The 13462-nt window shown below is 40.6% G+C and overlaps 1 protein-coding gene across 1 annotated transcript; it reads left to right on the top strand.

The window, feature by feature from the left end:
- Window positions 1-5663: 5663 nt before the first annotated feature.
- On the top strand, window positions 5664-12913 carry npas4l (neuronal PAS domain protein 4 like). Its single transcript, XM_086045338.1, has 8 exons — window positions 5664-5841; window positions 5912-6057; window positions 6151-6256; window positions 6993-7251; window positions 7340-7449; window positions 8478-8619; window positions 11113-12278; window positions 12353-12913. The coding sequence occupies exons 1-8, from the start codon at window positions 5664-5666 to the stop codon at window positions 12379-12381; spliced, it is 2136 nt and encodes a 711-aa protein (XP_085901464.1). The 3' UTR covers window positions 12382-12913.
- Window positions 12914-13462: the final 549 nt, after the last annotated feature.

Raw genomic sequence — 13462 nt, 5'->3', positions numbered from 1 at the left:
TATATATACCTGTATATATTTATGTATGTATATATATATGTATATATACCTGTATATATTTATGTATATGTATGTATATATATATATATATATATATATATATATATATGTGTGTGTGTATATATGTATATGTATGTATGTATGTATGTGTATATATGTATATGTATTTGTATGTGTATATATGTATATAAAGTATGTACAGTACATAAGATGAGTGCTCATTGGACCTGTCAATATACTTTTTGAAGCATGTTTCACATCTGTCATTAGGTCTTTTATTTTTTGTCCCCCTTAATTTCTCACACATAATTATTTGTGTAGGTGTATTTGCTTGGCACATATCGACTTTGCAATACAGTGGTGCCTTAAGATGCGAGTTACCCCCATCGTTTGACTTCACTCACTTCACAACAAGCATCAGTTTGGCAGACTTCGAACAATTCTTCAAAAAAGAGACTTCAGCTGTTTAATGCTACTTCCAGTTGAAGTTTACTGTCAAACTAAACATAAAATCAAGAGAATTAGACGTTTGTCTTTTAAGCCAAACTCAGAATGTTGCTTTCCACTAGCGTAATGCTAACACACAAAGCAAATCACCTTAGACTGGCAAGAGAAGAGCATCAATAATGTGGTGTTATAACTTTAGCAATGGATATTTGAACAAAACTGCGGTTTACTAAGTCACTTATGGTAGTTGGAAAAGTGTTCTTTGCTTGTGTTTTCATGACTGTTATACTGCCCCTGGTGACCAAGTTGCACTCACCAGAAGGAGTTACAAAGAATTATGATGCTCAAAATATGTGATTCTTTCCCTTCTATTTAATTTGTTAGTGCAATGTGTTTAATAAAGGCCATATTGAGTGTTATTTGTTTGAAAGCAAAAAAAAAATGTGGGGGGACTGGAATGGATTAATATCATCTCTTCATTTTGATGAAGAGAGTTCTGAGATCTGAATGTTTCTGGTTATGAGTTTGGTCATGCAACAAATTAAACTATTACCTCAAAGCATCTGCATTTGTCTGCTCTTCCTTGCAGCTCACCAAGCTGACCATGTATCAGATTGCTTGTGCAGCTGTGGTGCACAGGTCACCTTACAGATTTTAAGTGACATGGTGCAGTGGATATCCGATAATTTAAGTATTGGACAAAAACATCTTTGATACATCATGATAACAAAACTTTAATGCACATGCTTCAAACTACACTCCTCGAGGGCCACTATCCTGCATTTTTATTTTTTTTGTATGTTACCCTCCTCCATCACACCTGATTGAAATGATCAGCTCTGCAGGAGCCTGATGATGATCTTCATTGTTTGAATCAGGTGTATTGGAGGAGTGAAACTTCTAAAACAGCGGTGTCCAAGTCCAAACCTCAAGAGTCCCTATCCAGCCTGTTTTTTACATCTCAGTCTTCCGACACACCTGATTTAAATAATAAGGCTCATTATCAGGCTTCTGAAAAGCTTGCTGATAAGATGATTATTTGAATCAGGTGGGTTTTAGGTGGGAGACATATACTGTCAAACAGGCCGGATAGGGGCTCTCGAGAACTGGACTTGGGCACCCCTGATCCAAAACATGCATGATGGTGTATGAGAGTTTGACACCTGTGTTGTAATAGAAGTTGGTTAAACCTGCAGAAAATGTGTTTTTGTCACAAATGTTTTTAAAGTTGAATAAGATGTTTATTCTGCAACTCACACTTGGAGAGTATCGATACCTGGTTCTCGTGTACAGGCGTTGTACTCTGATAGATAGTGATGCAATCTACAGTATTGTGATATCAATGTTTTGTTTCGCCATTAGTCATGTTAATACTGAAAGGTGACATTTCTCTTGAGTTTTCTTGCACCCATCTGAAGGTTTTGAGCCAAAATTGAGAACGTGAAGGGCCAATTCCAGCAAAACAAAAACTTCAGCAACAAATGAACACCACCAAGCTTCACTGTGGTTGTTGTTGTTTTTAATCGTTTTCTTTGTAAGAAAGGTCTGTTTTGCAACCCTACTCAATATCCTAGAGGACCTAGACATCTGGGCAATACTTTGCAAGAGATTGTTGTTATCGATGCTACATACGCAAACCGGTACTTAGCAGAAATTCCTGCATCTCCTTTAGTGATGTTGTAAGACTTTGCAGCCTGCCCGACCCTTTGTCCCTTTATAATCTCAATTTTGGGATTCTCTCCTACAACGCTGTGGTTTCTTGTTCGTTTTTAGCCATCTCAGGGGGCAGCCATTTTGTCACTTCTGTCGACTGAAAATGACAACCCAGTCGCTCAGTGCTCAGGTAATGACTAATCACGGCACACCTGTTTTCTGAGGCTGAACCCTGAACATCTGTTATGTCATTTTCAGTCAAGAGCAAGTGACAAAATGGCCGCGCCTGAGATGGACAGTGACGGGGGGATTTAACTGCTTAACGCATATTTCACAAACACAATATCAAACGGAAAACATATAAACGTTATTTTAAAGAAAATGTTGGGGTTGACTTCCCCTTCAAGCCTGCAGATACTTTAACATAGGTGTGTTCACTTCCTGTATTCACGGTCAAACTGGAAAAGTTGCCTGAGAATGTCAAGTTGTACTCTTGAATATTATTTCTAGTAGTTAATTAGTTGCCTTCTCGGCAGACGTGTCACTGTCAAGGTTACACTAATGGAACTCATCACAGTTTTAAGATTTTTGAAAATCTACATCACTAAATTCCGGTAATGAACTTCACGTCTTTTAACTCGTGACTGGATATTGCTGTTTCAGCTCCTTTTGTATCACGTCAAGACTTTGAACCCCTCGCCTCTCAATTTAATGTTTCCTGTTCAACTCGGGAGCGTTGTATCTTCCCCAGTCGCCCTGTCTGATAGCCCTCAATGTCTACAACGCCGGGCACCCCCACCTCACACGCCAAACGACTTTCAATCGGACGCGTGCGGCTGCGTTGGGGCGTCCCCATCATGAGTGCGTGAAACCCAGCTGCAGTCGTTGCCTCTGCCACCAGATTTGTGTCCTGGCAGTGTGTTCCTGTCTGTCACCAGCCCTCAGCTATAAAGTCACTGTTATCTCCACAGTTAAGTGCAGGCCACAGACGGAGGGTGAGCTCAAAGTGAATCAGTAGAGACACCCTGTCCCGCCTGGCCCCACAGAACACAGGAAGCGGGGCAATGCCGGGTCCCTTGTCTGGCCCCGGAGGCCCCCTCGCTCCACGACGCAGGCGTTAATGCGGGGAAAGCCTCGGCCAAATTACTCTCTAATTTCCCTTTAGGACTCAGACGATCCCATTGGTCCTTGAGAATCAGACTGAGGATTTGTTCAGAGTGGTTTGTTTTGTCTTGTCTCGCCGCGTCCCGCTCCGATTCCATCACTCAAGTTCTAGTTTTCGGCTCACGGCCACTAAATTGGGGGATTTGAGAAAAGAGGCATTTAAAGAGCCCCGAGAGGATAGAAGCCGGAGCCTGAAAAAACATCACATTTCAAGGAAGGGCCACATGGAATCACATGGCTGCGGTTGATAGAGTGCACATTTAAATGCAGGGGACAACATGCTTTAAGGTGCCTTAGTCCCGTGGTCATGGAGTGTGATGCCCATAATATCTTCAAATGACGATCTCATTTAAAGTGACGAGACTCAGTGTGTTCCATTTTCACAACCTTTTGCTTGCATCAGGGAATTAATTGAGTGACTAATGCACCCTCTGAAGACAAACGGCAGGACACTGCTGATTGGTCCACACGACTCCTCACAAATCAGTGATGCATCCTCACGCTGTGTACTGCAGACTCTTGGATAATAATGCTGTTGTGTTTCAAACCCCTTTGGAAAGCTTTTAGTTTAGTCAAACCACAAAAAGGTGGACTGTATTTTAGAGTGATTTAATATATATGGTGACATCGGGTTGAAAACAAACAACTTCAAAGGAGTCAGGGTAAGGCAAACATTGGTACCACTTTACAAAAGGCCTTGTAAATTTGTAATGACACTGTAAATTCTTAATACACATTTGTGAAGGACACATGCATGTCAATAATTTATCAGTCAATCTTTTAATAGTTCCGGCCACACTTGACAGATGACCATCCTCAAATTATACTGTAAATGGCAAAAGGGATCCACTACAGTAGGCGCTATGTATGATTAGCGCACGTACAACCGTTTTAACAAAGAGAGCTAAATTTGGGCGCACTATTTTTGCAAGCAGGAGGTGACTCTTGCTGTTCTTATCAAATGACTTACAGTGACTTATTAAACCTTGGAAAAAGAGTTTCCCGCCCTCTGTTTCAGTTCTTGCTGTCAAGGGGAGTTTTTCCATTGTCTCCAAAGTACTTGCTGATGCTTCAGCTGGTGTCCTTCAACGTGTGGGGAGCATGGTCCTATATCTGTTTCCAACGCAAGGTGCCTTCAGATAACTTTTGTTGCAAATTGACGGAATAACAACATTAATTTGACTTGTTACCAAACCAAAGAGCAGTTATACAACTTAAATGTATCCTTACCCAAACACTGAACACATTTAGTCGATTTGTTTGACGTTAAAAGATATCGTGGACAAAACGACACTTCTGCACATTTCTTGACTTTGTTCTATTGCTATTTACACCTGCAGAATCAAATAACATCCATTAGTTCATTTAATTGTGCTTGACAATAGAAGATTATTAATAGAAGTGAGTTAATGCTTTACACACCTCTTGTAATTAAATAAGCTCACTTATTAGTATTAGTATAATATTAGAAAACAGTTCTCCGTGTGGAGCATGGCAATTCTACTTCAAGCATAATCATGAAAATTAAAATCATGAAAATCTACAGTATATATCTGGTATAGATCTATCTATTTTGATATAGATCTATCTATATAGATCTATATATATATCTATATATATATATATACATATATATATATATATATATATATATATATATATATATATATATTTGGATATAGATAGATATGAGGCGTGAGAGTGTCCATTGTCACATCATAAACTAATTAATTTCATTAATTTATTTATGAAATCCTCGGCAGCCAGCCGAATGAATAGTAATCCATTTAAGGCATACTGTACAATGGTGAAAACAGTACATAAAATAGCATATATCCTGTTCCCTTGCCTCCGATAATTACAGTGCACGCTCGAGGCCTTTAATTAGGTAATTATTTGTCTCTTTATTGTTAGCAACTGGATTTGAAAAAACATGATTCTCCTTTTGTGAGTGTCCTTGTGATGTGGGGTGCCCTCTCCCATTGTAGCCACTTCATACAGCACAAGCCCAGCCTCCGCCTTGAGTGTGACGCCCCCACACTGAAGCCCCCGGCGGCTATAAAAAGGCTCAGGACAGATAGTGATCACACACACTCACGCACACACAACACATGCACCAAGTCGACTGAGGGCACTCATCCTCCACTGCAGACAAGACAGCTTCTCATCACAGCAGTTTCCATAGGAACCATTCATGTTCAAAGTCTGCTTTTGTATGGAGGGAAAAGAGTCCCATGCAGTCTCACTAGGCTCCATTCTTTTAAAAAGTGTGTTGGTTTAGGCAATTGGCACTCTTTTCTCTTTTGACGCAAGCCAATGATGAACGCACACATCATTTTTGGGATGCAAGTGAGGCACTGGTGAGTTTGCCCGTTTTAGTTTCCTTCAACTAGGCCACCATGGTTCCTCACAGATCCACCAAAGGCGCATCCAAAGCACGGCGGGACCACATCAATCATGAGATCAGGAATATGCGAGCTCTGCTCCCCATCCCTGTGGCCAACCAGGAGCGCCTCTCCTACCTGCACTCAATGGCCGCCGTGTGCACCTACGTCAGGAAGTCGGTTCTCTTCCGGGGTGAGTGGAGAATGGTTTACTTCTTTTACAATTTGTTGAGGATGAACTCACGCGTTTTTTTTTTCTTTAGGGCTTCCCACTGGAGAGGCCCTCCCCTGCTCTCTCGGCTATGAGGCCTTTCTCCAAGCCCTGCATGGTTTCATTCTCGTCACTACTGTCCAAGGGAGGCTGGTCTACGTGTCCGAAAATGTATTGGAATATCTTGGCCTTTCCATGGTGAGTCTGAGCTTTAGTATTGTGTCATTTTTTAAATTGAAATTGTACCTTTTATTCAGAAATTGGTAAAAGGAGCTTTCTTTCCATTCTTAGATAGAGGTGCTTCAAGGAGACACTATATATGACATGGTGGAACGCGAGGATATTGACATTATTGAGCCCATCTTGAAGGGACACAATGAAAAGACATCATCATCAGGTAATATTTAAAAACCTCTTGGAGTTTTGAGGAAAATCTACTAATTGTCTGCCACAGAGATTTGTGTATAAGCCCAACGTAGATCTCATGAGTATTTATTTACAATATTCATATCATGGATGGGCAACTTAAAATGCTGAACTGGGCCACAATTTTTCATCACTGCTACTGGGAGGGCCACATATAGGAACATGCATTTCTTGACCAGATTTGTGACAAAAATGCCACTTTAAATATGGACAAAATGCATGCATACGTGCAAAATATGTGCTCTAAACAGTGAATCAACCCAAACACATTTTTTTTCGAGAATATGTTCTATGCAGGCCCACTAGTCTAAACATGGCATTCATATTAATATTGCGTTTGTGGAATATGATAAATCCACCCGTTTTTAGCTAGCTCAGGGGGCGGCCATTTTTGTCACTCCTGTCAAATGAAGATGACATCAAAGTTGCTCAGGGCTCAGATAACGACCAATCATGGCTCAGCTTCAGAAAAAAGGTGAGTTGTGATTTTCAGTCGACAGAAGTGACAAAATGGCTGCCCTCTGAGATGGCTAAAAGTGGGTGCATTTCGCTGCTTAACATACAGTATATTCCACAAACGCAGTATTAATCAGAATGCCTTGTTTCAACTGGGGGACCTGCATAGAACATATCCTGGAAAAAAACATGTTTGGGTTGACTTCCGCTTTAAATACTTACAAATGGTCTATTTTGTTTTATTCCTGTAGAAAGGAGTTTTGTATGTAGCATGCAGACCTCCAAGACCTTCAAGCAGCAGCATAGCAGCTGCTCAATGCTCGTTCGAGGCAGCTTCCAGTCCTTTCCGGAGCCTTGTCCATTCTCCTCCATCACTACTGCTGGCGAAACCCTCTTTATTGCCCTGTGCACCCCCACAGTGGACCGCCTCAGGGGTGTGGAGTCACACTTGTGCCCCAGTTTCGACAGCGTGCATACGCTTGACATGAGCTTCACTCGGCTCACAGACAGGTACAAGCAGGTCACATCTTACAGTAAATCAATACGATCAATTCATGGTATTCTTTGTACTCAACAATGTCGTTCTTATTTCTTTCAGTGTTTTATATTTGATGGGGTACTCGGCAGAAGAAATGGTTGGACGATCATGGTACAGCCTAGTCCACCCTGAAGATCTAACCTTGAGTGTGAATCATCACAGACGCTTATGTAAGGCCCAAGATGTTATTATTATTTTTTCACAATGATCGAATGAGAAAAACAGTGTTAGCGCTCTTGTTCAGAAAACAGTGATTTGGATAAGGGTCCCTCTTTTAAGTATGTATTCTCCCAACAGCTTGGCTTGACAGGAATATAAGATACTCAAAGACAATCAAAAGCTACTTTGCTTTCATTAATTCTTTGCATGAATTTTTGAGTTGTTCTTGCAAGCGCACATTAATGTTGCAGACAGAGATTTGGGGTGTTAGGCAACTACTGATGTTTGTCAAATTGGAATATAGTTTCAAAGTTATTTTATTTGAGTAGTTAAATTAAGAAAATGAAACATACAGATCAATTAAACACAACGAAATTCTACCAATTCCTAACTAATTTCTATTGTTTCATGTAATATTCTAACTTCTTGTTGGGGAATTGTGTGTTTTTTTGTGAGGGATGAACTGGAATCATCAAAATAATTTAAAAAAATGTCAAAATATGAAATATTTCACTGTGTATGAAGTAAATCTATGGAATATGAGATTCTACTGAAATGAATGAAGTTTTCCTTGATATTCAAATTCATGGAGGTACACCTGCTTATGGTTCAGGCGGCTGTGTGGCGTGTTTAATCGTGAAACATGATAAAAAACATGACATATTAAAATTATACAACAAGATATACTGTATATTGATTCCAACAATTTTGCGAACAAGTTATGCATAAACTATAAGTACATCAACAACAGTGGGTTATTTCTTAATAAAATTCTGTGTTTGTATGTTTTTCTTGCATCTAGCATGCATGCCACAATTTAGAAATCCCTGCTATAGCATATGTGTTAATTATGAATAGAGCAATGTACTTTTGCACAGTAGAACTTTTTGAGTGTGCAGCATGAAGTTACTTTCCAAAGAAGCCAAGAAGTTTGCCTACTTAGCTCTGGCTTCCATCATTCAAATACGTCTGCTGTGATTTTGAGCAGAATTGTGTTTGTGACTGTGCATGATAATAGATGTGCTTCTCGTTTCTTCAGTACAAGCAGACGAGAGCCTGCAGGTGCACATGGTGATGAGACTTCAGTGCAAAGATCTGTCATGGGCCTGGAGCTACGTTTGTGCTACCAAAGAGTCTCAGTGCCAGGCTGCATATATCTGCTGCACTAACTTCATCATCAGGTATGGCAAATGTTTCCACTGTTATTAAAAGAACATGTATTGTTTAAAACAGCAGTACCAAGCCTTTTTTTACACGTGCTTCAGGTAAAGCAATATTTTAACATAACTGAGACCGGTGATAATTGTAACATTTTTGACATATGTGTCTCTAACTGTGAGCTCTTTTGAGACTTAGTGTGTTCAAACTGCGACGCAAACTAGTTTCAAGTGTCTACTAATAAATGGTATGGAAAATGCCTATGCGACACAAACAGAAAATGACAATGTACTCTCATATACAAAGTGAAATGCTACAATTGACCTCACGCTTTGGGCTAAATGGAACATTATGTAATGAAGGGCACGATAATGACTAAAGATAAAGTAAAACTTGTTGTTCTAAACATTTAAACAAAAATGGCTGTAGTTCTGCAGAATATGACTTAAAATACACCAACATGTTGTCGCTGTCCTTTGAAAAACACTTATGTCCATTTTTTTAATTTTTCGTATTTTTATGTGTTTCCGCGTTACAGACATCACATTGTGAATTTTTTTTTAAAAATCAATAATTGGGCATACGACAGCGACAATATGAATCTTTATGAGAATAAAATTGTACAAAAGGTGCCACTGTGCACAAGCTACAATTTTTTTTTTTTGGGTGGGGGGGGGACAAGCATGAAAGCAAACTTATTTTCTGTTTCACCTTCTCAGTATTCGTCTTCTGCTCAACTTCCAGTGTCAGCTGGACAGGTGTGTCAGTTATTATTTGTTTTCTCTTCCTTTTTGTTAATGGGAGTTTCTTTTGTCTGGCTTTTGGCAAAGGTCTGTTGGGCAAAAGTTCAGCCAAGTCATTGTTTCTTCAGTACAGACTGTGGCTGTTTTAGTGAATTGATTCATAGCTGGAGGAGAATTTTGGTTGGTAGTCAGAGCAGAGGCTTGGTTGGTAACTGGGCCAGAGGCTCGGAGCACACGTTTGGTTGGATAGTAGAAATGGACCAAGTTAATCCGTTACTTGTGAAGATTCAAAATCATGTTCCTCAAGTGTGGCTGGATTGTACGGCCAATTGTTTATCCAATAAAAATTTGATGTGTACTGATGCATTCAAGTCAAATTTAGAGTGTGGTAAATTGGATAATTTTATAAATGTTATAACTTACCCCAGACAAGTTTTTTTTACAACGGTCCCTGAAAGCATAGCAATGACCTATCTTGGCTTTTAGCTAAAACATACCCACAACCAACCCCAATGAAATATCAGAATCAGAAATAGCTTTATTGTCATTGTCATGGTGCAAGAAATGCAACAGACACAACCCATCCAAGACACACAAAAACATCGACCAACAGGGGGATACAGAATGGGAATCCACCTTTTACAGCTCCCCGTTTTCGCGTATGAAAAGTCAAACATAAGGGGGGGGGGGAGACAACCCCAGACTGAGCTCCTGTAAGGGGAGCACAAGTGTGGATTTTGGAAAAAAAAACACAAACAGGCATACAGGTATATTATTAATACATGACACACAGACTAGCACATCTGGAGGTGTGGTGGGGAGAGTCGGGAGGGAACATTTCAGCCCTGGGCAGACTTCGCAAGCCATGAGGGTACCACCACATCCCATCTGCAGGTGCTCCATAATAGAGGAAGGGACAGGGGGTGGGGGAAGCCAGCGAATGGCTAAACAGACACATAATCAACATCATATAGGTTTAATAAGTTCAAAGCAGGGTATGTAATCACAAAAATAATTTGAAAAAAACCCCAAGTTTCTCTCACAAGATTTTCTGTGTCTGTTTTATGACACCACATTTTCACATTTTTCTAAGAGACCAAACTAAGCATGTGCTTGGTGAATCGGGTGATTCCTTGCTTGTTCTTCATTGGACAATTACAAGTGTTGGACCTGACCCGTGTTACAACTGTCACTGGTCTTTCTTACCATCAAAGAAACAAAAGTAAATTGGTAAAGCTACAACTTATCATTTCTTCGAATGTAGTTGCAGTAATTGGTCGGATTCTGTGCTTTTTATGGAATGTTTTTGTCACATGTAGCAGACCAAAATATATGCCTTTATCGTTCGTACCAACGTTTAACCGCTTTAGTGCCATTTTGTTTAGGCCTATGTTTATTTGTGGGGCCAAATACAAGGAGGAAGACAACTTTAAGTGCTAGCTCTTAATTGTTTTGATTGAATAAGCCAAGAGCTATTCCTATCAATTGAAGAGACAAATTGCACTCTGACCCTAACTCGAATGCTGTGGACCTGTAGTAGTTTAACGCGAATGCGTGAATGGCACTGGAATTTTGCTTCTGCAAGACCACAGGGAACTTGAATGCTGTCCTTGTATATTTTTGGTACATGTGGAGGTATGAAGGGATTTTATTGTCTCCCAACAAAATAAGGTTGGCTGCTTTGTTTGTCCTAGTAATTGTGTTGCAATGTCTTTCAATTTTCTTTTGTGCATTGCTTTTCTAAAAATCCAAATTCATCCTGTGATTCACTAGTGAAACAGAGGCGAAATTTCTTCAGGGGAGGATAAGCGATGATGCTTCAGGACCATCAACCCCGACAGAGAGTTATCCCCCAAGAGGCAGTAAGAGGCAGGGGACTCCTAACAGCCAAAGCCAGGAGGCCTTTTCTAAAGCCAAGGCGGAGTCTGATGAAGACATCCACCATGGCGATAGTTCCCCCCTTCCTTTAGGGGGCAGCCCTGCCTTCTTCACCCCTCCCTACAGCCCTTCGTCCTCTAACTCTACAGTGCAGCAGGAGGAGATGAACCTGATCCTCCACATGGATGCGCACACATACGCCGATCAGCTGCTGTCCTCCCCGGAGACTTCTCCTTCCTACTACTCCTACCCGGAGGCTGCTCTCGCCTGCCACCTTTCACCTCGGCGCTCCCTCCCCTCACAGCACGCATTTGATCAGGGAGTCTTCATCACTTTCAATCCTCTCCCTCCAACCTCCCCCTCATCTCCAGCCTATGATTTCCCATCTTGTGCATCCGATGCCAGATTAGTTCCAGACGGCTTGGCGATGTCTGACATGAGTGAGAGCTCTGGGGATTGTGCCCTGCATCAAGATGACTTCAGTCTGTTGGAGCAGCCACAAGAGGGCAGCCTACAACAAGAGCATCGTGTTCCCCGGTACACGTTACCTTCCAATCTTCCCACCCCCGGCCAGTCCCCTCTATCCATGGCATCTGAGCAGTACAGCCAGATAGAGCAGGCGGAGATCAGCATTCTGGCTCATCAGATCTCCTCGTTGGCTTCCACTTTTGACATGTTTGGTCCCCTCGATCTGATCCAAAGTGTGGCCACCACTGACTGTCTTCCCTCTTCCTCCTCCTCCTCATATGAGTGGCCCAGTCAGGCTCCTATCCCCCCTGCCCTACACACTAAACTGATGAACGATGGCGCGCTAGAGAGCCTCCTCGATGATCTGGATGTGGTCACAAAGAGAGGCTCTGATATTCCCGACTTCAGCTACCATCAGGAAGCTGCGTGCGCCTCCCAACACTTTGATCCACTCGGTCTCAGCCCGACGACTTCTGAGAACTCACTGCCTCCAAATGTCACCTTAGATCCCTTCGCTTTGCAGTTGGGATGCAATGAACAAAACACTGAGTTGCATCAACTCAACCGCTCATTGCAGAGTAGCCTGCAGCAAGGTAATGTCTATCAAGGGCACTCATGAAGACTCATTGTTAAATCTTGGCTAATGTTGTTTTCTGCCTTATTTCAGACGGACTTGCTGAGGAAAACCTGTACTGAAATAAGTCTGTGACTTATGACGCTGCCCTTTGTATGACATATTGTCAGGAAAATTTCCCTTTGGCGGATTCAAAGAATAGCACGGCAAAGATATTTAAAGGACGCATTGTACTAAAACACAGTTTTCCCCAATGTGTATCTCTGAATGTCAAGTATCTCCAGAGTTGAGATTTGTCTTAATATCTGAAAAATGCTGTTTTCTTTCTCTTTAGTTCCAGCTCCTGTCTTTATCTTTCATGAAAAGGGTTCTTAAAGATGTCTGACTGCAATAAATTAAAAAAAAAATAAAAAAAATAAATAAACATTAGAATGGAAATATTTCCTCCTAAGTGGCCACACTTCACTGTTGAGCACTTTGTCATTGCCGCAAGTGCTGGAAAGGAAAGTGTTCATTTCAATAGATTTTTTTTTATATTAAACCTTTTAGCACAGAGCATCGATTGCCATTCTATTTGTGTGAAACTGAATATTTTTCATTTTTCATGTTTTGATAAAAATAATCATTGTTTCTGGAACCTACCTCAGCAGTACGTCTCACTACATTCCAATTCTGGATTTCAAACAATGGATTGTATTTATTTTGTTGAATGTATCACCTCTTAACAGTGTAAAGATAATTTTTGATTACATTGCGAAGCATATCGTGATTAATGTATTTTGTTTCACGTCTTTGATGGTACTATGAATGAATGGTCACTGTCTTGTTATTGCTTCATCTTTTCCACATATTTTAAATGGAAATATGTGTAAAACAAACAAAGAAATTTAATTTTACAATTGCTTTGATTTCTTTTATAAAGTAGTTGTTTCATTTGACCACAGTCTTCTGCAAGTCATTTAGATTCGCTGGCAAACTTAATGCGAGCCTTGGGAACTTTGCTGGCACTCAAAGGTTTCTGTCCAGCAAATGTGTTGCTGTTACTGTTTTTTTTTTGTTTTTTTTTTTCTGATTATGTTTTTTTTTTTAACCCATTCCATATTCTCCAGTCTTGTCCCCTATACGTTTTGACAACTCATTCTTGTTTGGTGTCAATTGGAAGGTAAGAAACTGCAGAAATCCTACAGAGTACAGAGTAATGTG

The sequence above is a fragment of the Filicampus tigris genome, chromosome 11 (assembly GCF_054856515.1).
Source record: "Filicampus tigris isolate MCC_2025a chromosome 11, RoL_Ftig_1.0, whole genome shotgun sequence".
Taxonomy (NCBI): domain Eukaryota; kingdom Metazoa; phylum Chordata; class Actinopteri; order Syngnathiformes; family Syngnathidae; genus Filicampus; species Filicampus tigris.
This window is presented reverse-complemented; position numbering and strand designations above follow the sequence as displayed.